At 36.4% G+C, this 26,803-nt stretch overlaps 2 protein-coding genes and 1 long non-coding RNA gene across 47 annotated transcripts in view; all 3 read left to right on the top strand.

Moving 5' to 3' along the window:
* The window catches only part of brpf3b (bromodomain and PHD finger containing, 3b), a 33,964-nt gene extending 12,848 nt beyond the window's left edge, over nt 1-21,116 (top strand). The window contains exons 4-16 of one of the 41 annotated variants that reach the window (XR_015497619.1): nt 211-342; nt 3,466-3,594; nt 7,006-7,318; nt 8,175-8,456; nt 12,147-12,707; nt 15,805-15,883; nt 15,971-16,065; nt 16,150-16,238; nt 18,203-18,357; nt 18,514-19,071; nt 19,224-19,483; nt 19,643-19,936; nt 20,067-21,116. Coding sequence is in view for 16 of the 41 variants with exons in the window: in XM_087264344.1 (XP_087120470.1) it covers nt 211-342; nt 3,466-3,594; nt 7,006-7,318; nt 8,175-8,456; nt 12,147-12,707; nt 15,805-15,883; nt 15,971-16,065; nt 16,150-16,238; nt 18,203-18,357; nt 18,514-18,697 (2,019 nt within the window). In the remaining 25 variants the exon portion in view is untranslated. Of the gene's footprint in view, nt 1-210; nt 343-3,465; nt 3,595-7,005; nt 7,319-8,174; nt 8,464-12,146; nt 12,708-15,804; nt 15,884-15,970; nt 16,066-16,149; nt 16,239-18,202; nt 18,358-18,513; nt 19,589-19,642 lie in introns of those variants that run through there. The other 40 variants (XR_015497623.1, XR_015497616.1, XR_015497622.1 and 37 more) reach the window with 40 other exon arrangements.
* A 666-nt stretch (nt 21,117-21,782) lies between these two features.
* LOC147835518 (uncharacterized) overlaps nt 21,783-26,803 on the top strand; it is a 52,220-nt gene continuing 47,199 nt past the window's right edge. The window contains exon 1 of one of the 5 annotated variants that reach the window (XR_015497670.1): nt 21,783-22,237. This is a non-coding gene — a long non-coding RNA (uncharacterized LOC147835518). Of the gene's footprint in view, nt 22,238-26,589; nt 26,752-26,803 lie in introns of those variants that run through there. The other 4 variants (XR_015497671.1, XR_015497672.1, XR_015497668.1 and 1 more) reach the window with 4 other exon arrangements.
* Nucleotides 23,011-25,042, top strand: LOC147842581 (uncharacterized). The gene is made up of 2 exons (XM_087264424.1): nt 23,011-23,527; nt 24,508-25,042. Exons 1-2 carry the CDS (start codon nt 23,086-23,088, stop codon nt 24,960-24,962), a joined length of 897 nt encoding a protein of 298 aa, XP_087120550.1. The 5' UTR covers nt 23,011-23,085; the 3' UTR covers nt 24,963-25,042.

Consider the following 26,803-nt stretch of genomic DNA (forward strand, 5'->3'; position numbering starts at 1 on the left):
ATAAAAGCCCATTTATAAGTGACTCAAACTCAGAACACAACACATGCAGTGATGAGTTTGTGTGTTGAATCATTTTCTGCAAGCTGCTCGTAGATGCTGAAAACGCATCATTATGGGCTCCTCGTGTGTAAAAGAATGCATTCTAAACTTCACTCTGATCAACTGCACAGATGCATTCACTCATGTTTGGATCTTATAAATTGTGCGCAGGCGGAGCCAGATGAAAAGCTGAATGCTGTGAGAGAAGAGCTGAAGTACTGGCAGAAGCTTCGTCATGATCTGGAAAGAGCTCGACTGCTTATTGAGCTCATCCGCAAGCGAGAGAAACTAAAGAGAGAGCAGGTAACACTGAAATGCACTATAACAGTCTGTTCTTGCATAATAAAAATGACGAAGTGAGCACTGACAACAACATATGTGGATCTGGTTATCTTGTAACTCAAGTTGAACTCAAATTGTGACACATTTGTTTCTTTAAGCAGTGTGTAGCTCATATACACGTACTCGGACAGTATCTGTGTTTTTGATTTATTTATTTTTGCTATTTCTGTGCTATATTTAGTACAAATCGATTTCTGTCGAATTATTTGGAGATTACAACCATTAAAACTTTATTAGAATAACAAACAATGTTAGATTAACTAGTGTAGGTGCCCCTCAGGGTTATGTATGCGCTCTTATCCTGTTTACTGTATACACAAATGATTTTTTTTTATATTTACATGAGAATAATTACGTTATAAAATACTGTTGACACTGTAATACTAAGCCCGCTGAGGAAAAACGAGGATATAACAAAATAGCGATCTTAGATTTTGAACTTTGTGCAGTGGTGTGATGTAAATCCACTTATGGTGAATCCGTATCATACCACTTTTTGGGCATCCTTTCCAATGGGTACCTAGCACAACAAAAGGGTACTAAAATGCAGAGCAAGATGCGCAGCTGAACGCCATTGGTTTAAAGATAACTGTAAACCACTGTGCACATGCCAGGAGAATGAAAACAAAGGAAGGTTCAATTTTAAGTGAAGTTTAATTATGAACTAATTTCAAGAGGATCACATGCTTATGATTTACCACAGCCGGTCTCGCATTAGCTAATCATGATCCCCCAATCATATGATTTCTAAGTTACTACAAATAACCACAGTCTTCATTCAACATTTATCTTTGTCTTTGTCTTCTTCACTTTTCCTCATCGATTGAATGGTTCGGCGGCCCAGTGGTTGGCACTGTTAGCCCCACAGCAAGAATTTTGCCGGCCCTGGTCCTCGCCGAGCTGGTAGTGGATGTTTCTTTGCACAGTTTGTATGTTCTCCCTGTGTCCGCGTGGGTTTCCCCCAGGTTCAACAGTTTCCTCCCACCATCCAAAGATATGCATAATACATAACAGACTAAGCAAAAAAGTCACTTTTTGTCTAGGTCACTTCCTTTTCAAAGTAGTTTACCTTAGCCTCTTCAGCCAGGGAGATTTTGAGATCTACCTGAGCTCAAGCTCCCCTCTCGCTCTGCGATTGGGAGGAAGCCCTGTGCTCGAGGATCCCTTGAGCTCAGGGCTGTCTCCTGGGACAGCATGATAAATCATCAGCTGAGTGTAAACTCTTGAAATACACAGCAGAGACATTACATCGTAATTGTATATACATATAATAACGAGTCGTGGTTGACCCGAGCTCAAACAAATCTTGTCGTCATCTTGATGAACAGCCTTAAAGCCAAGAAGGGGAGCAGAATCTGCCGTATGTCCTGTGGTTGTTGACGAGGCCGTCTAAAAGTGCGAGCGGTTTCACTTTCTCCAGAGAGGTCACATGGATGTCTTTATTTGAAAAAACAAACTTCTTTAGCTGATGATAATAACGTGCGCATGGTTATTGAATTCTGACATCCGATATTTTCAGAAACTGATAAACCTGAGAGTGAAGTGCGAAAAAACATTGGCGCAAATGTTTTTTTAAGCCGCTTAAAGCATAAACAAACTGCCCTGTTTAATGATCATCATCTTTTGGACTGTTATGAACTCGAAATGACGGAAATACTTTTTAACAAGATGTTAACGTTACATGTGCTGGTAAAGGATAAAGATGAGAGGTTTCGTATCGTTTATAGACCCAAATAAGGCCTAAATGTATGTTTTAGGGATTTTTGTTTTTGCGATTGGTAACATTTCAGAGCCTGCGAGGCTCTGTATGTTTTCATGCATGTTTTATTTATTTTGTTATTAAGGTTAGTTATTAACATCTATACTCAATTAGGGCTATTTATGTGTATAAAACATTTGTTTGTTTATGATATGAGAACGATTCGTACAGCTTTATCATCACTTGTCTGCTCTCCACCAATCAGCTGGTGTGTGGTGTGCGGTCTGTGGGGTATGGCTGCCATCACGTCATCCAAGTGGATGCTGCACACTGGTGGTGGTTGAGGTGACCCCCCCCCCAAAAAAAAAATTTATAAGGTGCTTTGAGTGTCCATAAATAACTATATAAATGTAGGGAATTAAAACTTTTAAACTATTATTGAACTATCATAAAGCAACATGAAGCACTCACGTTTTTCACTAAACTACTGAAAGGAAAGAGACACCTTTCAGGCTTTTTTTTTACAGTGAATATGACTAAAACCAGGTGTTTAGCATTAATGTCTATAGGTTGTTTCATCCAAATCACCATTTTGATGTATAAGTGAATTAAATTAAAATTGACTTAAATTAAAATTCATGAGGATCAAGTTTGTACTGGTTCAAATACTTACTCCCAATAACCATTTCCTAATTCATAGCTGTGATCAAGCAGAATGAATGATGTTATAACCCAGAATTACTTTTCTGTTTAAAGCCAAAGCTCATTTAGCAGCAGGAAAATGCTGTCGTTGTGTAAATACAGAAACAGCCCACTGTTGTTGCCGTTATACTGCAGGGTGAAACGGCTGTGAGTCTCTGTATGGCTATGACTTGATTTGGCAAGTATAGTGTGTAAAATGGGACTTACTCATTTCTGGAGCTTTGACTTGGCTGCTTTTTCAGCCCTGCAAAACCACACAGCGTATACAGTGGATGAAAGTGGAGACCTTTCTCTAAAGTACTTCCTTTCCAACAGACTGGTGGTTTAGAATAATCTATAGGGGTTAATGCAACTGAACATGCATTAAGGCCAAGTTTTTCCACTTGCAGTTAAAATTGTATTATATTTTATGAAAAAGGCATGTTCTTATTCAAAATAACTTTTTATTGGACCGAAATGTATTTTTGTCCGTGACTAAACAACAAGACAGAACATTTTAGGTCATTTCCGGAAATTTAATTGATATTGTAATAAAGCAGTTCTGTCAGCTTTTAGAACCACATTAGCATATTGACGATCTCAGAGCTCACAGTCATGGGCCACAATTTGCATAACTTTAATTTCATGTAATTTTTGTTTTAAACAGTTGTATTTAACATAGTCTTGTGTTTTTGCTTTTGTAGGTGAAGATTCACCAGGCAGTGACTGAGCATCAGTTAACTCCGGTTCTGGTACTGCTGAGCTCCACTTTAGAGCAGCTTCAGGAGAAAGACACAGCAAAGATATTTGCACAGCCTGTCAACTTGAAAGAGGTCTGTCTTTATATTATTGGTAATTGTTTGTTTTTATTATTAGTGGTTGATAATCGCACCAAAACATATTAGAAGGTAAGGGAATTATAACAGCGCAAACTTTTCTGTAACCGTAGTAGTGCTGTGCGTCATTTGTTTAACCCTTTAAGGCGACGTGCTGACTGACTGACTGAAAGGTGCGTAAAGCCAGCAAGCACGACGTATAGCCATTTCACTTTACTCCAGGACGCATTAATGCCGCTCTGTAGGTCTATTGGAGACATTCATATATATTGCTAGCAAATCTTATAAATGTTGGAGGCATACTCACTACATAAAAGCACTAAATTGCACTTCATCAGCGTTTATTTGAGAGTGCGCAAGAAAATCTGCGCTTGAACAGCATATATTTGTGGCGTGAAAAAAGTTTCACATGCTCGGCAATTACATAAATGCGATCTCGACTTGTAATACTGCGCTCACAACATTTGTCATTGAAATAATAACGCCACAGGTAGTTGGTAGATCTGTGTAAAAAAGGCCTGCCACCACAGCTGGAAAAAAATCCTTGAGGAAACACTGTTTTTTTATAGTGTGTTGGGACTAGATAGTGCGGCACAGCAGCTTAATGGTTAGCACTTTTTCATCACAGCAAGAATGTCACTGGTTTAAGTTCTGACTAGGCCAGTCGACATTTCTGTGCAGTTTGCATCTTCCCCTCATGCTTGAGTGGGTTTTCCCCAGGTTCCCTGGTTTCCTCCTACAGTCCAAAAATGTGCTGTATAGATCAATTGATTAAACCATAGATGAGCTCCTAGTCAGGCTCCTACTTAAGCCTTTCAGTCAGCAGTTTATCTCTCCATAGCAATTCCTATAATCTTAATATAATTCCTAAAATCATGTAAGTCTTAAGGCTGATTTATATTTTTGCGTCAAGTGTATGCGTAGGGTCGGGCGCAGCCTTTGCGCTGTCGCATAGACCTTGCCATGGTTGATGCTGACCTCTCAAAAAATTTAAACACACATCGATGCGATGCATATCGCAAGCTCTGTAATTGGTCGTCTTTGGTAGTGCTGATGAGTGTGGGCGGGGTCGAGTGCTGCACGAACCCATTGGAGCGAGTGTTTATAAGTGTAGTTAGTTGTTAGATTGGATATGGTTGCGGCTGTAAGTTAACAAGAATTATTTATATTATTTGCTAAATTTCCCATTTATTGTATTTTATTAACGCCTACCCAAACCCTAAACCCAGCCGTCACAGTAATGTAAAAACAGTAGTTGTACAGAGTATTATATATGTTATGTATTAAATTACCCAATAAATTGCATTTTAATAACGCCTACCCCAACCCTAAACCCAATCGTCACAGTACTATAAAATATTAATTATTGTTTTACAGTGTCATAAAAAAATGCTGTTATATTAATGTACACATCGCACTTCCGGCCGGCCGCGTATCCGATCTAGACTTTACCATAAGTGTGGAGTCCTGTGAACTTGTACATTTAAGGTAAAGTTCAGAAAAAAACAAAACACCAGCAGAGAAACTCGACACAGAGGAACATAACCGCCTGCTGCCAGCTAGTGTTTCAGAAGGGTTATTGCACAGCAACACAAACAGCACGCAGAAGTTTAAATGCACGACTACATGCAAAGCATTCGCTGTGGGTCATGGCGATCGATCAATTCAGAAGTATGAACCAGCCTTTAGGTCCTAAATAAACCAGGTGAGTTCTCGAGACCTATTTAAGCCCAAACTCCCCTCTTACCCTTCAAACGCTTCTTGAAAGTACTTTAATGTCAGAGATATGGTTTCAAGGCCTGAAAAGTACTTAAAACAAACATAGGTCCTTGATTTTGACATGAAACTAGTTGTTGGTATTATTTCAACAATCGTCATGCTGCTGTCAAAAACAAAAACTGTACAAGAACTAATAGGGCACATGTTTTAAATATTACAGAAACTGAATTTGAATAATAATAGTTTTAAATTTAACATGACTGTTTAAAAAGGTCTACATTTTTAGAAAATGATGCATTCAGAAATCATCACTCTGACATTTGTAATGTAAATATTAAGTGTAAGTGACATGTTGAGTACAGTTAGCATATTCATGATTCTACATATTCTGGTGTAAATTACAAATGTGTTTGATTTTAAATGAATGGTGCTTTAAATACTCCTTGAATCTACTATTTATGAATTGAGTGGGAACCCGGTTTTAAGAAATCAGTGCTAATTTGATTTTCAGTTGCATTATTTTAATATAGAAGTTGAAAGCTTGAGATTTTTGTGCAGTGATGCCTTGAGTAGAAACTGGGATATATTTTCTACTAATAGTATTTGCATTACTGTCTTTTCCTAAAAGGCCATGCATTCAGTTGTCAGTTCACCTTTTAGTGCCTAATGCTGTTTTGTAAACAGTGGTTTAAGAGAGTGACAACTGCTGTCAACAACTAAACTGGGTCATTCTGATAATGACAACTGTGGTTAAGTTTTTTTTAAGTTGTGTACAGAACTGAACTGAACAACTACTTATTAGTGACGTTTTGTAATTCACATCAGAGCTGCGTGTCGTTCTTTTTTTATGTACGCAATCACAAGCAACTGCATAGAGGAAAATGGTAAGAGGTGTGAGTTGCCATTCATGTTGACAGATCTTACCAGAAAAGAAAACCGAAGACGATCATATATCTAAATGGCTGAATACTTTGTCAGCTGCCTATTCTAATAAACTTGATCATTTTTGAGTCAAACTTAAGTAAATAAAAAAAACAAGACGCTTAAAATCAGTGGACATGGCAACCTTTTAAGAGTGCACTCTGGTATCGCACACATTTCAGAACATAACAAAGCTTTAGTGCGAGAAAATTGATCAAATGAAATGCCAGACCTGCCAAATGCTTCAAAGTTCCCATAGTTTATGTCATTGCAATTTTTGTGTTTTGCTCCAGAATTTAAACTGATAGTTCACCCAAAAATATTAAATCTGTCAGCATTTGCTCATCCTCCACCTATCAAATCAAAACATGTTTTTCCTCTGAAGAAGATATTTAGAAGAATGTTAGAAGCCGGTAGCCTTGGACTACCATAGAATTTTGATTACCTGCTATCATAGTGAATAGCTACAAGTTTTGAACATTTTTTAAAATACCTTCTTTTGTGTTTAACAAAGAAAAAACTCAAAGGTTTGAAACAAAGTAAGGGTGAGTAAATGTTTTGTAAATTTTCATTTTTGGGTGAACTATCCCTTTTAAATTTGAGAAACATCCTTGGACATCATGGATTTATGCAATACATTTTAAAAAATAACACTTTTTTTCATGTATAATGTAATGCAAATATCTTATAGTTTTTTTCTATCGTATCCATTCATGCTAGCCAAATCTTCATGCTTTAAACTGTGAAACTGTGCTCTTGACTTCTCAGGTCCCGGATTACCTGGAGTTTATCACGCACCCCATGGACTTCTCCACAATGCAGTCCAAATTGGAGGCTCACAAGTATCGCTCCGTCACTGACCTGGAGGCTGATTTCAACCTCATGATCTCCAACTGCCTGCTTTACAATGCTAAAGACACTGTGTTTTACCAAGCTGCAATACGTCTGAGGGACCTAGGGGGCGCTATCCTGAGGCACGCTCAGAGACAAGCCCAAAACACAGGCTTCGACCTGGACACGGGCATGCACCTGGCAGAATCGCCACACAAAAATGACTACTACCGCTGCACTTTTGAAGACGGTGAGTGGTTTCATATAAAACAAATACAAAGATGAACAAATTACTTGTATTTGGATGGAATTTTGGTATTGGGCCACAAGCAACACCTTAGTAGCTAAAATGCAATGCTGGAGCACATTTTCATCAATTTTTAAGGGTGAAAATTTGTAAAATTGAGATGTTAATTATTTTTTTACATTTTTAAAATCTGCTTTAAGTAAGCGATAAAGTACATTCAGATGGTTGTTATCACAGAATAAAGTCTAAACTAAAGGGGTTTTATATTCGAAAACAACTGCCTGGGTTTACTTGATCTTGCTTAATATATGCCTACTTACCAACAAAACGTAAAAATCAGGTCTAAAAATTGTTCTGATCAATAATAGTTCTTTAATAAATGTTTGATTAAAGTCAAAGCTGACCGAAACAAAAACAGCTGATGGAGTAAACACTAACCTACATATTATTCAATCGAAGATGGCACCAAACAGTCAAAAACAAGACAGACCAGCATATAAATATGGATGTGAATGTATTCTCTGGTGGACAATGTTGGGGATTGTCTTAATAGTTTCAACAGTTGTTATCTGGGTAAAGCATATCTTGGAATATCACGACTGACCAATCAGAATCAAGTATTCCAGACACCCATGTAATTATTGCTATCTGTTTTTTTATGGTCATTAACATACAGGACCCTAACTGTTTAAGGTTTTTAGTTTACTCCGAGATCCTGAAAATCACAAAATAATGCTCGTTTACACGCACTATTTACACACAGCTCATTCTGATTCTGTTCATGCTGATCACTGCAAGCCAAATAGGAAGCAGTATATCTTCTGTTCTGTTACTGATGGTTTGGTTCTGTTGTTTATAGTTGACACGCTGCTAGACCCTGATAATCGATTGCACATGACGACGGAAAACCAGTTGAGGGAGCTGCTAGAAAAATTAGACGTGGTGACGTCCATGCGCTCGAGCGGCGCACGAACACGACGGGTCCGCCTGCTGCGACGAGAAATCAACAAAGTCCGCTTTAAGCAGAACTTAAAAAACTCACACATGTTCAATGGAGACCTCAAAGAAGATGACGACGAGGATGATGAAGACAAAGAGATGGATGCTGATCATAACCTGTCATCATCGTCGTCAGATAAAGGTGAGATGTGCCTTGCCTTCAACTTTCAAAATTTCATTTATTTATAACCTTTTTGAGAATTAAATGATTTTTTTCGTATACTGGAACCAAATATTGATCTAATAAATCCCTGAATGCTGTTTAAAGGCCCATATGATTTCTTTCATAACTGTTTGCATTCCCAAACATAACTAACATTGTGGGCTCTATTTTGAAAGTTTGGGTGCTAAGTCTAAAGCACATTGTTCAGTAGCATTAAGGGAGTGTCCAAATCCACTTTTGCTATTTTAAGAATGGAAAAATACATTGCGGCACATGGTCCAACAGGATTGTGCTTATTCTCTTAATGAGTTATGGGTGTGTTTTGAGAATAACGTGCATTAAACCAATCAGAGTCTCATCTCCCATTCCCTTTAAGAGTCAGTTGCATCGCACCAAAGCGCATTTGGTATTTACATGGGCCAACAGACTTCATGCTTGTGTCATTTGTCTTGCATTTTGTCACAAATTCAGTCACAGTCCAGAACAATAATAGGTTGCTACTTAGACTCGTCATGACCAAAACGGTCATTCTTGAACAGTGATTGAAACCAGTAGCACCAATGCAACAACTTTCACTCTCACTGTAGGGTAGGATTTGACTGATGAACTGCAAACTGCTGCTTTTGTCAAGTTGAAATGCAAATTTGAGTGAAATTGTAATTCTGATCAGCAATTGTGTTTAAATTAAATCATTTATTAATTTATTTATTTATTTTTTTTTATTTGGTAAAAGCTAAAGGGCTGATGTTTTATGTGGAGCTGCAAATTTGGCAAAAAAAGTTATTTTTTTATTATTTATATGTTTATCATTAGGTTTATGTTGAGGTTTATTAATAAGATTAGCTCTATTTTATGGCATTGTGTGACTATAACGGAAAAAAAACATTACTAGTAGTAAAATATAGTATTCCTAGGGTTATAACTAGGGTGGTCAAGTTTTTTAGGTTATGTTCAGTAATACGTCACAGTAAACCAAATTCATATATTTAATTCAATTACATCTCATTTATTAATCAAACTTGTTATTATGTTTTCCGTGTTTTGATCAATATTGAGAGTGGTTCTCAATAACATTTGTGATGTTAAATGTACGGTGACATGTTTGCTTTCCTGCACCATACAATGGATGACCATGAAAGACTGCACATATTTTTTAATTTTACGGTTTAATTTTCATGTTTGAGCCAGTGTATAATTAAATATAAACTATGCATCTAGTTTTACAGACTCCTACAAAAAGCAAAGAAACATGTTTTCTGAACACTTATACTGTGTGTTGGTGCTCTTGATTTGCCGGATTCAATCTGCTAAATTAAGATTTTTGGTGCAAACATGCATTCACAATGGTTTGAACCATTATAGGGGTGGTCAAATGTATATTTACATTATCTATTATTTAATTTATTAATATTACTTTAAAAAAAGATCAGAGCAAACTATTTCTTAACTATTAAAAAGTCTTAATGTCTTACATTTCAAAAACAAAGTTTTAGGCCTTAAAGTCTTAAATTCCCTTAAATATGATCTTGTAGATCCCAATTGTCTGCGGTTATGTAAAGCTACACATCTCAATAAAAATGGAGCAAAACTATATTCATAACTAGTTTTATAACAGTCTTTTGTGCATACATAGTTTTAAAGAGTTTTTTTTAAATATGTAGAAAAAAAAAGTATGTATACAACTAAAGTCTGCTTGTATTTAAATGTGTCCGATATTTCATTCTTCATGGTCGTCAAGTCTTAAATTTGTGACCTGAGTTTGATTACCATCTTGAGGTCTTATGCTGATCCTTCCCCGCTCTCTGCTCCCAATGCTTTCCTATCTGTTCTCCACTATCCTACCCAAATAAAAGGTAAAAAACAAAAAAAGTCTTAGATTTGACTTGGTGAAACCTGCAAAAACCCTGTATAGGAAATATGAATGAGTAAAAACGTAAACTAACGGCTGTTTGTTACCTTTACATGAAATAAAATGGAAATAATAATAAATATAATAATTTTATTCTGTAATCATTTTTAGTTTTTTTATTTAATAAATTGTAATTCGATAGTTTTAAATAATCGAATTTCCTTTAATGTTTCATGATCACCTTCCTTTTTACAAAAAATATATAACAATTTATCTGCAGTTGTTTTGTTTTAATTGGTTTTATTTTTTATAATAATATTTCTTGGGTCTTAAATGAATAGTTTACTCAGAAATTTAAATATACACATTTGTACTCAAAAATGCAGATATTAAAAAAAAAGATTTAAGTATATTGGTAAATAATACTCATAAATGCAGTTAAAATGCCACAGTCCAACTCTCAGAATTACAGTGCTAATATTAATGTCTCAATTTGTTCGATTTGAAACACTTAATCGTCTAGCGTTTTATTTGCACTGTTGTTTGCAGTGTGAATTTATTTTATTTAGAAAAAAAAGTGGCTTTGATGGTTGCAAATAGTGTATTTCTTCTGTTGAACACAAAAGAAGAGGTGCGTCCAAAATCTATGCCATTTTGTAGTATAAATAGTGTAAGTAGTGCGTTCACACTGAAAACTCAAAAAATTATAAGTGTGCTTAATTACCCGGATGATGCTCTTATTCAAGCGTTAAAATGAAGTGCGGCATGTTGGACACTTCACAAATTCAACAGCCGCAGCTTTGCTCATGAAGTGGAAGAGGCAGAGCTTTTGGGCACTGATGTTGAATTACTTCATTTTGAAATGTGAAGGCAATATTATTGTATTAGAGCAATTGTTCCACCCCCGATGGTGAATGCAGTATTATTAAGTAGTTTGGACATTTATTTTGCTAATTTGTCAACCGTCAAATGTCATCTGGGAAACAGTTTGAATTCCCGATTAGAAAAAAAAATGTTAATTTTCTATTTGGAACGACACTACATTTATATGCTATACTATTGAGTGTGTGAGTGCATAAGTACAAAGGGCATAGTGTGCCATTTGGGACGCAGCTAAACATGTGTCCCTAATCGCAATCTTATCGCTATTCTATGCTATTTTTTAGTAAAAAATAGTGTTAAGTAGTGTATTCACACGGAATAAGTGCACTTTAAATACCCGAATGATGCACATATTCAACCATTAAAATGAAGTGTTGAATGTTGGACAATTCACGCAATCAACAGCCGCTGCTTTGCTCACGTAGCAGAAGGGGTGGAGCTATTGGGCACTGATGTTAGATTATTTTGGATTGTGAAAACAAAATTCTCCTATGCGAGTGATTAGGGCCTCCCGATGATAAATGTTATACTCATGGCAGGTATCATTTGGCAGTTTGGACATTTATTTCACTAATTTGGCAACCATCAAACATCATCAGGGAAACTGTTTGAATTTCTGCTTAGTTAAAAAAAACATTAGTGTTGCATTTGGGACGACACTACGATATTTTGAAGGAAACTGAAAACAAGATATACCTTCATAGCTGGAAAAACAAATTCTATGGAGGTCAATGGCTACACGTGTTCAACATTTTTCAAAATATCTTCTTTTGTGTTGAACAGAAGAAACTCATACAGGTTTGGAACAAGTGAAGGGTGAATAAATGATTGATAGATGAAGAAAACCATCCCCTTAATTTTCTCTCTCAAATTTTTACACATTAAAAAAGATTTCAGATTCCGGATATTTCTCCTAACTATTCCTCTTTTCCACCCAGATGATTGTAAATCCACCCCTCCACCCATGCTGGAGCCCACAGGCCTAGCTTTGTCCCCTCCGCCAGGAGACACTCCACAGGAACCACCAACCCTCCGACCAATGACATCCGACCCCAGAACCTCCTCGTGCCCACCAAAACGCCTCAAACTCAACAGCGAGAGGCAAGAGCTCGACTCAGACCCCACACCTATGAACAGCTGCACCAAACTAGAGGACGCACCACCTGAAAATAAACTATTCAATGGTCTTTCGTCCACTGAATCACCGTCCCGGCCCAATACTGGAGGAGTCGGGAGAAGAACATCCGTCCTCTTTAAAAAAGCAAAAAATGGAGCCAAACTCCAGCGTGAAAGAGACAATCAGATGCAGAATGGAAACCGGGAGGACGGAGATGCTGCACGCACACACAACTGCACCGCCACCGTCAAGACTGAAACTACAGCCCAGCCAAAACCCTCCACACCTCCGCCCATTTCAGTCCCAGCCAAACAGCAGACGAGGAGCCACAGCTGCAGTCCAGAGCGCGAGAGGACGCCTCCTCGACTCACTCTAGAGCCTGGTAATAAACACTGCGGCTTTATTACATGCTGCTTCACAATGCCACCCAAACAAAGGGGAAATATAACTGCGTTTACTTTTACATTCATTCATTAAAAAAAAGTCATTTTTAAAGGTCCCGTGAAATTAAAATAAAACATTTAGATGTTCTGCTCCAAAACAATGATAAAATTAACTTTTAGCAGGTATAAAACTGACATAACATACAAAGCTTGCAGTTTGTCACTTCCGCCTAAACGGATCAATGATTTCTTTTATCACGTCACCTCATACTTTAGTTTATCAAATTTAGTTTATCAAATTTAGTTTATCAAATTTTTTAGTATATCAAATCTTCACCAATCAATGTTCTCTAGTATCTGACATGCCCTGCCCCCTTCAACACTCTTCCCATTTGGTTTTCCGTTTAATGCACTTGACATCAGCCACTCTCTCTGACGATGATTATTATTATTATTATTATCACTAATATAAAATAAAAAAAGTATTAAAAACACAAAATATTACATTGTACTACGTTTTTTGGAAAATAATAATCAGTAATTATTACAGTAATGTTAGTCTAATTCTCAAGATTAGTGTTAATTAGGGATGTAACGGTATTGTAAATACCGTCATACCGCAATATTAAATTTTTTCGATATTACCGAAGTCGCATGACTCGGTAAAAATAGGTCTTCAGAGAAAATTTGCTCAGGCGAATGAAGCGAACGGGAGGTAGCTGAAACTTCATTTCCCATCAGCCCCGGTGTGGCCATAATCCTTTGCGGTCTGTTGTCGCTACAGATCCAGTAATGCGGAAATGGAGTGTGCTGCTAGTAGCGGAGATGAAAAAAAGATGGAAATGATCGAACCTAAAGCAGTGTTGTCGCCGCGCGCGTGCTGAATAGCGGTGCTGTCGCGCGCGTTCTGATCAGCTGTGTTGTGGCGCGCGTATTGTAAAGCGCCGAGGGGGGGTTGAGCGCGCATACTCAAGAGAGGTGTTGTCGCGCGCATACTGAAGGGCTGGACTGGACGGAGGTTGTGTCGCGTCGCGGGGGCACTTTTGATCGTTTTGGAAGGGCATTTTCTATCCAAGACTAAAAAGGGCATGTGCACTGCACAGGTTGAGCCCTATGTGTGCACGTGCCTGCAAGTTGGGGAATACGACTAATAACAGTCATGGGGACTGCAGAAACACAGCACACTGTTCAGATTGATGCAGACATTGACTTGTACCGCAAAGAGACCTCTATCTCACTCATGGTTTGTCTTCTCAAGTGGGGGAAAGACAATGCACAACGTTACCCACTGCTGTCAACATGGGCCAAGTCATATCTCTCTTGTCCCAGAAACCTCAGTCCCAAATGAGAGGGGTTTTTTCTGTTGCAGGGGACATTGTAAATACCCAGAGATACCAGCTTTTACCAGATTATAATTATATGATAATTTTTCTTTAAACCCATCTCTATCTAAGTGAGTGATTAAATGTTAAATGTGATGAGTTTTCAACAATACTAAATTGAAACTTTATTTTTTTACATGGTTTAATAGTTTTTTTTGTTATTAAAATTGAAGTTCCTGTTTCACAGCTTACAGATAGATGGCTAATTTGTATGTCATTGACACTTTTGGCACTTTTTTGGAGTATTTTCAAAAGTTTTTTTTTTCCTGTAAATGATTCAATAAATACCGTACCGTGACATTCATACCGAGGTATTACCGTACCGTGAAATTCTGATACCGTTACATCCCTAGTGTTAATACTAATATTTTGTTCAATTTCGAACCTTTAATCTTTAACTTTTCTAGTTTTTTATTTTCATTTTCATTTTCAGTGGTGATTTATGTGTATTATTTGATTTTCTGGTATTTTTTTGATATAACTTAATTCATTCTTTGATTTTTTTTTTGGCTTAATCCCTTTATTAATCTGGGGTCACCAGAGCGAAATGAACCGCCACCTTATCCAGCACATTTTTTACACTGCGGATGCCCTTCCAGCTGCAACCCATCTCTGGGAAACATCCATACACATTCATTCACACTCGTACACTACGGACAATTTAGCCTAACCAATTCACCTGTACCGCATGTCTTTGGACTGTGGGGAAAACCGGAGCACCTGGAGGAAACCCACGTGAACACTGGTAGAACATGCAAACACACAGAAAAGTCAACTGACCCAGCCGAGACCCGAACCAGCAACCTTTTTGCTGTGAGGCAACAGCACTACCTACTTCGCCACCGCATCGCCTGATATACCTTATATTATACAGGGTTCAACGCCAAGGATTTTATCTACTGGTCCGATCTGGCCAGTCGTTCAGATTTTTACTTGGCCTTACTTGGCCTTACCAAAGAAAAAATAAAATTTTATAGCAATTTTTAGACACATTTTAAATAATGTCTATAATTGTTTAAATATTAATAATTATTTAAATAATGTATTTCAATAACATTTAAAAATGTTAATGAATGTATAATGAGCAAAATTCTGTGTTACCAAAACAAAAAGAGCAGGATAGAAAGTGTCAAGGTATTTTATTGCAGTTGGAAATTATTTAACAAAAGGTGATTTCAAGGTGGGCATCTTTCACACTGGCCCCGGGCCATTGGGCGGTCCTTATTGTTGAGCCCTGTTATATCATTATTGTTGTTTTTTACATTATTATTTTTATTATTACAAAATGAAAGTATTAAAACAAGAATGAATGAAGTATATGGTAAATAATAAACAGAATCGTAATTCTAATAATGCTACAGAAGTCCAACTCTGAAGATTACAGTGCTAATATCATTATTTTAATTTGATCAGTTTGAAACACTTTACCATCTTGCATTTTATTTAGCAAGGCAAGTTTGTTTATATAACACATTTCATATAGAAGGGTCATTCATAGTGCTTTACATAAACAAGAATAAAATAAACAAGAAAATAAAAATTATTAAAAACAGAATGAAATGTGTTAATACCGGTTATAAAAGAATGAAAGACACTATTTGCATTGTGAATATATTTTATTTTAATTTAATTTAGTTTAACTGTAATTTTCATGACCTGTACATTTTCTTGAACACCGTTTTTTTTTTCTCTCTTTTTATTTTTTGTCCTTTAGTGCTCACCAATGGTTTCAGAAAGCACAAAGATGGCGGCTCTGACTCAGAATGCAGCTCATCTCCGACTCTGAGAGAACTGTGAGAGGACAAAACAAATCGAAACTTGTCTGCATCATATAGTACATTTTGCACACCGATAACAAATATTATTTATGTTGGTTTCAGTATCTCACCGCCTAAAAAGAGCAGAGGAAAACCTGCTTTGTCCAAAGTACCGTTTTTAGAGACTGTTAATGGAGACTCTGACTACACTGGGACTGGTAAGAAATTAATCCCATTAAAATGTCAGTGTATATATATGTGTGGGTATATATACTTATATTTACAGTATTTGTTCTGAGCAGATGTGCTGTCGAATGGAGAAACGCCTGAACCTGAACCTCTGGATTTGGTGTGGGCCAAAAGCAGAGGATATCCGTCCTACCCTGCTCTGGTGAGAGAGGGCGCTCTATGCCTATATTACTATCAAACTACACTGGAGTGCATTATTTGGAGCCATGCAAATGTTAGTATGTTAAAAATATGAGCATTAAGAGATCATTAACCTGACTCTTATTTAAAATTCAGTTCTTTTTAATTAGTCTTTATGTTAATAGGATGAGTGTGACATCAGACAATTATCTTGTTTGCTCAATTAACATTGTCTCATTATCATTTTCTTTGAAAACATATTCCTCATCTCAGTGTCTTTTGTTTACTGAACACATTTGACCATGTTTGTATTCCAACAGTTGTATAGTTTAATAAGTTTACAGTGTGTTTACATATTCCAATAAATAATCAAAATAATAAATTAATCTAAGTAAATAAATCCAATTCATTTTGTAGTTGTATATTGATTGCTGTTGATTTCTCATGTTTTTAATTTCATTTAAATAGAATAAAGTTTCATTTTTATGAGTTTAATATTGTTAGATTATGTCCTGCACTTCTACAGACAAAATAATTTAGTTGTTTTCTTGAATAGTTTTTTTGTAATTGCTTTCATTAGTTGTTATTTTTAGTTTATTTAATAAATTGTGATTTGGCATTTTTAAATAATTTATCAAATTTCACTTAATCTTTTTAATAATCACCTCCCTTTTTTACAGATAATTTATCACATTTTATTTGCAGTTGTTTTATTCTGTTTGACTGTTGTTGCATTTGTATTGTTTGCATTTTATTTAAATATTTTACATTTTACACATGAAGGATTTTATTCATTATTAGCATAATTATGATGATTAATCTCAAGAACTCCTTGTTTTTTCATACTGTATGATTTTATTGCTTTATCTCATATATATTTGTATATTTTAATTTCAATTTAATTGAATTTAAATGGCACCTATGATGAAAATCAACTTTTTAAAGCTGTTTGGGCAGAACTGTCTGTATGTATAGTGTGTCCACAGTCAAATTAAAGTGACAGAAACCCAACAAACCTCTTTAAAAAATTTCCTGACTTTAAAATAGGATTCAAATCATAGTACATGACGTAGAAGTGTGGTTTTCCCACTGATTGATTGTCATTGTTTCTATAATAACATGTACTGCATACACATGTCCACAAAAAATTTTTTTTGCAAATAAACTGAGATTAATATATTTGTTACAACCCTGTGATTTTTTTAAATAAGTTTTATAAGATTAAAATGTTTTTAAAACAGAGCACTATTGTAATAAGGATAGTAAAATTTGTATGTAATTCTTGACCACAATAATCACCACGACCACATGGTGTCAGTAAAAATTAAGATGTGTGTGACTCATCATTTTAGAAAGGCTTGAATGGACTCCCGCAAATACATCAAATAAACTTGCATGGTATTTTTGACTAATAAGATGTATTTTAACTTCATCCGTGTCTGTCTCTGTCACTGACTGCTGTTTATCTGATGTAATGCAGGACAAACATACATGCACATGGAAATAGTGGGCGGGAAGAAGTAGCTCATTTGCTACACTGTACTTAGACAACAAAATGGGCAGTTTCTAGAGGCTATAATAAATGATCTGATGGGTGTTTTGAGCTGAAACTTCACAGACACATTCTGGAGACACCAAGGGCTTATCTTACATCTTTTAAAAGGGTTTTTTAATAAAGGTGCCCTTTAAATTAATCTTTTTTTTTTTATTCGATTAGTAATTTCACTCACAAACGCAAGTTGCATCCCTGGTTTACTCCAAGTAAAAAGGCCTTTTTAAATGTTTTATTAATGTACACTTTATAGCACTTCTGTGACACATTTTTATTTTGTTCTTTTCTTTTGTTCTTTTGTTCTTTTTGTTCATCTATTTCAACACAGACATGTCTAATAAAATAACTTCACAGTTGCATTTAGCACAGCTTCAAAGCAAAGCACTGACATTTAAAGCTGAAGCGGAAGGTTAAAATGGCTCTTCATTCTGTAGATCATAGATCCAGACATGCCTCAAGATGGTCTTTTGCATAACGGCGTCCCGATCCCTGTTCCTCCACTCGACGTGCTTCGCCTCGGGGAACAGAGACAAGAAGAAGCCGGAGAAAGACTTTTCCTGGTTCTCTTCTTCGACAACAAACGCACCTGGTGAGCCCAGCCTTTGGAGATTTTCTTGTTTTCCTTCAGATTACCCACCAGACTTTGCATTCTCAAATGACCAGAATCCGCTGGCTTTAAGGATTTTGAAAGGAACTGTGAGTGAATTCTCATTTCCTCTTTTTTTTTTTTTTGCTGTATCCGCAGGCAGTGGCTCTCGAAAGATAAAGTGATTCCTCTCGGCGTCGACGACACCACTGATAAACTGCGTATAATGGAGGGCAAGAAGACCAGTATCAGAAAGTCTGTGCAGGTGGCCTACGATCGAGCTATGAAGCACTTGAGTCGAGTTCGAGGAGATCATGGTTTCGTTGGCTCCAACTACATGTAGAGCAGAAACATCAACCACATCTGACTGTTTAAAACAGTAATGGCCAACCCTAATCCTGGAGATCTACCTTCCTGCATATTTCTGTTGCAATCTAGATCAAACACACCTGCCGGTAATTATCAAGTGCTGTTCAGGTTGTAATTAATTAGTGCAGGTGTGTTTGATCAGGGTTGCAGCTGAACTCCACAGGAAGGTCAATCTCCAGGAACAGGGCTGATCACCCTTGGTTTAGAGGAACAACCCAGTTTTTAAAATAAAAATAGGCCCTTTTTACAAGTTCTCTAGAGTTAAACAGGTGAGTTTTATCATTTTTTAATCCATTCAGCCGATTTCAGGGTCTGGCGGAAGCACTTTTAGCTTAGCATAGATCAGGGGTCACTAATCTCATTCCTGGAGGTCCGGTGCCGTGCAGGATTTAGCTCCAACTTGCCTCAACACACCTGCCTGGATGTTTCAAGTATACCTAGTAAGACCTTGATTAGCTTGTTCAGGTGTATTTGATAAGTGTTGGAGCTAAAATCTGCAGGACACCGGACCTCCAGGAACAAGTTTTGTGATCGCTAGCATAGATCATTAAATCATATTAGACCATTAGCATCTCGCTGAAAAATGACCTGAAGGAATGGCTGAAAAGAGTCTCTAGCTAGGTAACTTCCTATGTTGGGTTATATTGACTGAAGTTGGCTGATTTGTTTAGGTGCTGTGTTATATCATTGTGCCGCTTCAGACATGGTACGGCAGTAAAGTTTCTTGATTATTACACTGGAATGAGAATATAGATCCTAGGTCTCAAACTCAATTCCCGGAGGGCTGCAGCTCTGCACAGTTTTGCTCCAACTCTAATCAAACACAGCTGATCCAAAAAAATGAGGTGTTCAAAAGAGTCATGAACACTTCATTCATAGATCAGCTTTGTTTGATTAGGGTCTGACCTAAACTGGGCAGAGCTGCGGCCCTCCAGGAATCCAGTTTTGAGTATGGTAGAGCTTCTAGCCATATCGATCCGTTGTTCTTCGTACGCACTTTAACTACAGAGGTGCCACATTTAAATAATAAAATTATTGAAACTGTGGTCATTTTTGAGCAAGATGCTAACGGTCTAATCTAATTCAATGATCTATGCTAAGCCAAGCTAAAAGTGCTGGATTAAAAAATGATATAACTCAACTGTTTTACTCTTGGGGAGTTGCGAAATGAGCCTATTTTCAAAAGGAAGTGTAGTGTTCCTTTAAGTAATAGGTCTCAAACTCGATTCCTGGAGGGCCGCAGCTCTGCCCAATCAAACACAGCTGATCCAACCAATCAAGACTACTCGAGACTATAAGGTGTGAGTTGGAGGTGTTTGGAGCTAAACTTTGCAGAGCTGCAGCCCTCCAGACATTGAGTTTGAGACCACTGCTTTAAATGGAACCTGAACACTGAGAATAGTTTAATTTAACCCTTTGCTGCAAATCAGATTCAGTCTAGTTTTACTTTTACCAGATTTTGGAGGTCATATGAGAGTGCTATGGGTTGTTTTAATGAGGCGTCACTTTATGGTCATTGAAATCACCCAGACTCCGAGTTTTAGCCTTTTGGGTACATTCAGAGCAATTAATACTTTTAAATGATTGATTGATTGAATGAATTTAAGCGTTTGAATGAATCACTGCCATTTTCTTAAGATAGCTTTTTACTTTTTAAAGTTTTACAAACCACTTATTGTATATTGTAAAGAGCACCAGTGTATATAAGTATGTTGTTTTTTTTATCATAGTCTCTAATTTAATTTTTCTTTTCTCTTGTGAAATAAATTGCCTGGGGGAATGATGAAATGAAGGTTGTATATATAAATATATACACGTGTAAAAAGATTTTCAGATGAACTGACTTCCTACATAGTGTATTCTGCTTGTCTTTGATATCCAGATAGTGTGAGTGGTTCATATATATGTACATGACCGGTATACAATCATGTATGTATGTGTATATGCAACAACTCGCGTGTCTATGGTTAAATATATATTCTCAATTTTTTGATACAAAAAAGTAATTTATTTATGGAGCATAAAGAAATAAAGGAATTAAATTATATTGGTTCAAGGCGAAAATCAGATCTCTTATTTAAGATGATAAACTATTATTGCTAAGGCTTTTAAGAGCCAGCTATGTGCTTTCGGATTCTGGTTTAGTTAATTTTAAGATTTAAGGGAGGGAAGAGGACGATGATCTTGGACACTTGCTGTTAGACAGTACAAATCCCTTTTCACATCAAGCACAGAACCTTGTATTTATTGTAGAAAGTTGTGGAGCTTTTGTTCACCATTTATAAGAAGAAATTTTAAGCTTGTACAAACTGCAGATTTTACCTACCTACCAAATAACCTGTCTCAAACAGTATTTTCTCATGTGGGGAAATAAATGTTCTATTGAAACTCTACGACTGTGTTTGATTTGAACATTGTTTTGGTAACACTTTACAATAAGGTTCATTAGTTAATGCATTAATTAACATGAACTAATCCTGATTAACACTTGTACAGCATTTATTAATCATAATTGAACATTTACTAATGCATTATTAACATCTAAGTCCGTGCTTGTTAAAATTAGTTAATGCACTGTGAGTTAACATGAACTAACAATGAACAACTGTATTTTCATTAACTAAAATTTACTAACATGAATAAATACTGTAGTAAATGTATTGTTCATTGTTTGTTTGTTCATGTTAGTAAATGTATTAATTAACATTAACCGATGAACCTTATTGTAAAGTGTTGCCATTGTTTTTAACACCACTGTGGCTAGTCAGTTTCACGAGACATAATTTAGTTGTTGTTAAAATATATTTGATATGCTAAATTGTACTTTTGCATGTTAAAAGTACTTGAGTGAGAGACATTTTACTTGATTTGGGTCATAAAAAAATCTGTGACCACCAAAATAATGATAAAAGTAGCCTAAACCAGCTGGTATACAGTAGTCAACCTAAAACTTACATTACAACAGCCAGGCATAGAGTTAAAACATTACAGTTCCCATGGTTTCTATTTTAAACTATAGTAAACTAAAGTTTGAAACTATAGTTTAAAATAGTCTATAAGTGGGCCTCGCTGTTCCCACCCACCATAACCCTTGCAGCGGGGTCCCACTACCGGCCTCCCGTGTTTGCCTGAGGGTTCTCACGGCTCGTTTTGCCGCCTCGCCCCAGGGAGTGCACATTTCGAGCAACAAACCCGTAATATTCTTGGCGATATTGCGTTTATCTACGCAAACCGCAAAGAACTACAGCACAGACGGGCCGAGTGAAGCTTCACAAACCGGACTTCGTGAGATTGGCGTGGCTCCACTTGTACCGTCAGCTATTGAATTCACCTTGGTCAAGTACAAACAGCATCAGTGAGCGAACTGACAACACAGAGAGAACTGACAAGCTTTATAGGAATGCAGATCCAACGTTTACTGATTGTCATGGTGAGCAATGATGACAGCTGGGGAATCTACGTCATTGAAACGTCAAATGATTACTACCCACTACGTTCCTACTTCAAAGGAAAGGTGATTCTGAGCTCTTTGCAGCAAGTTGCGGTCGGCCAGTTGTAAATGCATGTTAGTAGTAATACACTTGATTATACTGTAAAAAACACTTTTTGAAACATTTTTCAGGTGGGTTTAAACGAGTAAAATTAATTTTAATGGGACACAATATTGTTAAAGTTTCTTATATTTGACCACAAAATAATAAAGTAAAATTAAGCAACTTTAAAGAATATCTAAATGTAAATTTTGTTTCTTTGACGATAAGATAATGTGCCGTAATTTAGGAAATTGGTGTCTGAAAAACGATTTTATATGACTAAATAAGAGAACGGTGAGATTATTAATTAGTTTATTATACACTCAATCCCAAAATTAGATGACGTAATTTGTGTTTTCTTTGTGTATGTGGACGTGTGACAAATAGCTTTAAATATTTTTTTATGTAATTTGGGCACCAAAACACACAGTATGCGCTTCACAAAGGTTAAAATGACCGTTACGATACAATAATGAAACATTAGCCCCTTTCACACATACAGACCTTTCCGGAAAATTGCCGGCAATTTTCCGGAAAGGTCCGTATGTGTGAACAGTCCCTTTTTGAAAATACCGGTAAATTCGTTCTGGCTATTTTCCGGAAAGAGAAGTTGTAACATTACCGGTAATTTGCCGGAAAGCTGCGCTGTGTGAACGCAGAAGGAACATTGCCGGAATGGCACGTACGAGTCCTAGAACGTGCTGACGTAAGGTGTGTCCTCCGGCCAATCAGAACATTCCTACGCTGATGACGCATTCACAAACAGCTGACTCATTCACAAATAGTAGAGCTACAAACTGCTGACGCGCGGTTTACAAAAATAAAAAAAATGGCATCAAACTGGAACGACAATGAAATTAAAGTACTTCTCTCTATCCGAGCGGACGAAGAGATTAGTCGTCATATAAAAGGAACCGTTAGTGATGCGGTAACGTATGATAAAATAACAAACCGTCTGCGTGAACAAGGCATCCACAGAACCAAGAGTCAGGTGATTAGCAAATTAAAAACACTACGGCTAAAATTTCTCAAAGTAAACGATCACCATAAACAAAGTGGAAGTGGCAGAATTTCCTGGGCCTATTTTGATCTTTGCCAGTCTATCTGGGGGTCTAGTCATTCTACAAACCCCGTGGCATTGTCCAGTAGTTTAAATTCAGTTGATCCTGAAACTAACGCCCCCGAGGACTCGTGTGAAGGAAGTACTTCGACTCAAATGACAGAAACTCAGGTACCACCTTCTGATGCTGAGCAGATGGACTGTGTTACAGGTGGGTAAAATTATGTAAATGTTTACCTAATAAATGTGTGACATAACATAAAACGTGTATGGAAATATTATTGTTTCTTTTTTTCCACATACAATGCTACTGTAATTTACAGTAAATGCTGTTGTGTTTTTGAACTATGCTATAGTAAGGTATTTTTATTAACCTATGCTATGGTAACAATTTTATGAATATAAACAAATTACCCAATACTGTAGTTTTCTACAACTATATATATGTAAATGTGTGTGTGTGTGTGTGTGTGTGTGTGTGTGTGTGTGTGTGTGAGATACTATTCACTATATGTCAGGTAATACTACAGTTTGCTGGAGCATTCATTAACAAAGTGTTGTAAATAATATAATATATACAGCACATTGCACATTTATTTACTAGTATTTAAAAAAAACTAGCATTTAATATAAATCACTTAAGTATATTTACATGTGGCATGTAAATTAAAATATACTTTATAGTAAGATGTTTGTATGTTGGTAGTAGATAAGAGGAACTAACAAAGAACTGTATTTTAGTAGCATTAATTTCAAATCCAACTTTTTACATTTTCAAAGCTGCACATTAACTTTGGTTAAATGCATTATGAACTAACAACAAGCTATATTGCATTTGTCAGTCAACATTAAAAGGATAGTTTACCCAAAACTGAAAAATATCATCATTTACTCATGCTTAACTTGTTATAAACCAGTTTGTGTTTTTATTTGAATTAAATATATTATTAAATATGTATCTATTCAGCACAAAATAAGATATTTGGAGATTGTTGAAAAACTGTAACCATTGCCTTCCATGGTATTTGTTTACCTATATAGAAGTCAGTAGTTACAGGTTTTCAGCTTTCTTCAAAAAAGGTTTTTGTAACAAGTTAGAAGTGGGTAAATCATAACAGTTTTTTTTTTGGTCAACCATGCCTAGTTACTTAAAATATTGATTGTGTTGGGTTTTTTATCCTCCTTTTTTAGGTTTCACTCAGCCACCAAGGAAGAAGGCAAAAAAAACCAAAGATCACATTGTTGACTCCATAACTACAGTGTTACACACTATGGAAGCATCATTCAGAGAGCAAGAAGCACTCCGTGTTCAGCAGCAACGAGAGTATGAAGAAATGTTGCGCAAAGAGGCAAAGGAAGAGCAGAAGGAAGAAAGGGCAAGCATGATGGCAATGTGGAAGGAGATGATGGAGTTCCAAGGGAACCTCCTAAAGGACATTATGATGCGTCCACCCCTGGCAACTTCTCTTCCCTTAAATCCACTGTACCAACATCCTCACAGCTTCAATTTTCCAAGCCCTAGTACTAGCTACATGGTACCATATCACCCTCCAGGACAAGATGAAGATGCCTCTCACCATCCTCAGTTCAACTTTAACTCAGCAGTGATACTAATGCTCTGCGAACTGCTTGTGCATCATCAGTAATTCTGTTGTGCTCTCTGTCAGTAACATCAGCAGAAACATCACACTGGAGGTCAGTGTTCCATTCAGGCAGGTATTTTTCTTTCCTGAGCTCACAAATGTTATGCAAGATGCAGCAAGCCACAACAATATCAGACATAATATTTATGTCAACATCGTTGCGTTTAAGTAAACACCTCCAGCGTCCCATCGATGGCACCTGCGCACATCTTGTAGCCTCGGGCAAAAAAGCCATCAATGGTTTTTTGGAGACGCTCTCCTTTGGGCAGGCATATAAAGCGCTCGCAAAGGGTCTTCAGGGCATTTGTTACCTGTGATGGTGAAGTTAAACTGATTAGCTACATTTGTGTTACATTGTTTCATTCTTTACAACGCTCTTTGCTATTTTACAAAGTAAATGAATAGCAAATAACTTTTAGGTGAACAACTTTAAAACTATAAGCTACTCTTGTGAAAATGAATGAGTTTTTAATATATAGATAGATAGACAGACACATAGATAGATAGATAGATAGATAGATAGATAGATAGATAGATAGATAGATAGATAGATAGATAGATAGATAGATAGATAGATAACATTTTATTTGCGTATTAATCACATATATCTAGAGTTCTACTACAAATAAACTTGACGTAGCCTACCTGACGAACAAGCATGCAGACAGTAGAAATTCCAAGGCCAAACAAGCAAGATATGGTCCTGTATTCACTCGGGGTGGCGTACCACCACAACACAACAGCAAGTCTCAGTCGGGGTTCCAGCGGCATTGAAGACAGAATTATTAGCCCCTTTGTTTATTTTTTTCCCCAATATCTGTTTAATAGACAGCAGATTTATTCAACACATTTCTAAACATAATAGTTTTACTAACTCATTTCTAATGACTCATTTATTTTATCTTTGCCATGATGACAGTAAATAATATTTAGATATTTTTCAAGACACTTCTATACAGCTTAAAGTGACATTTAAAGGCTTAACTAAGTTATTTAGGTTAACTAGGCAGGTTAGGTTAATTAGGCAAGTTATTGTTTGAAGATGGTTTATTCTGTAGACTATCAAAAATAAATAGCCTAAAGAGGCTAATAATTTTGTCCATAAAATGGGGTTTAAAAAAAAAAAACTGCTTTTATTCTAGCCGAAATAAAACAAATAAGACTCTTTCCAGAAGAAAAAATATATTTTCAGACATAGTGTGAAAATTTCTTTGCTCTGTTAAACATCATTTGGCAAATATATTTTAAAAAAAAGAAAAGAAAATTTAAAGGGGGGCTAATAATTCTGACTTCAACTGTATGTATATGTATATATATACATCATCATCATATATATATGACATGGTATAATCCTTTTCAAGGTATACTGTATGAAAAAGTAAAGGTCTCAAAACCGCCCAAATTTTCTGCTATACTGTTTCTACAGTATATGTATGTTGTTGTTTTTTTCACTTTTTGTTTTACGTTTTTTTTTAGGACAATTAGAGGTCATACCAATTTAGCAGACAATTTTACCTGACTTATGCCATGAACAAACAAATGTTGTGAGGGTGACATTCAAACCATCAAAAACCATAAGAAACGCTTTCCATCTGTCAATCATAATATGCGCGCGAAATTGTAGGGATTCGGTTGGCTGATGTATTTGGAGGAGGGCGGGGTAGAGTTGCAAAAGGCGTCTGGTGAAAGTAAAAGTGACGCTGCGTTTTTGTGAGTCGATGTAGTTAGTCGCTGTGTGTGCCTTGTGAGTGCCCACACAATATTTTATTAACAAACATCGACCTGTGATGAGGTAATCAAAATTACACTGTCTCGTCACATTTTTGTTGGTGTCTTGCTCACGT

The sequence above is a fragment of the Danio rerio genome, chromosome 8, assembly GCF_052040795.2.
Source record: "Danio rerio strain M-AB ecotype USA chromosome 8, GRCz13ab, whole genome shotgun sequence".
In the NCBI taxonomy this organism is placed as follows: domain Eukaryota; kingdom Metazoa; phylum Chordata; class Actinopteri; order Cypriniformes; family Danionidae; genus Danio; species Danio rerio.

Bases quoted from the DNA above. Each gene is read 5' to 3' on its own strand.
- LOC147842581 (XM_087264424.1), top strand. From the start codon at position 23,086: ATGGCATCAAACTGGAACGACAATGAAATTAAAGTACTTCTCTCTATC. The intron at 23,528-24,507 runs GTGGGTAAAATT...CTCCTTTTTTAG, and splicing joins GCAGATGGACTGTGTTACAG to GTTTCACTCAGCCACCAAGG.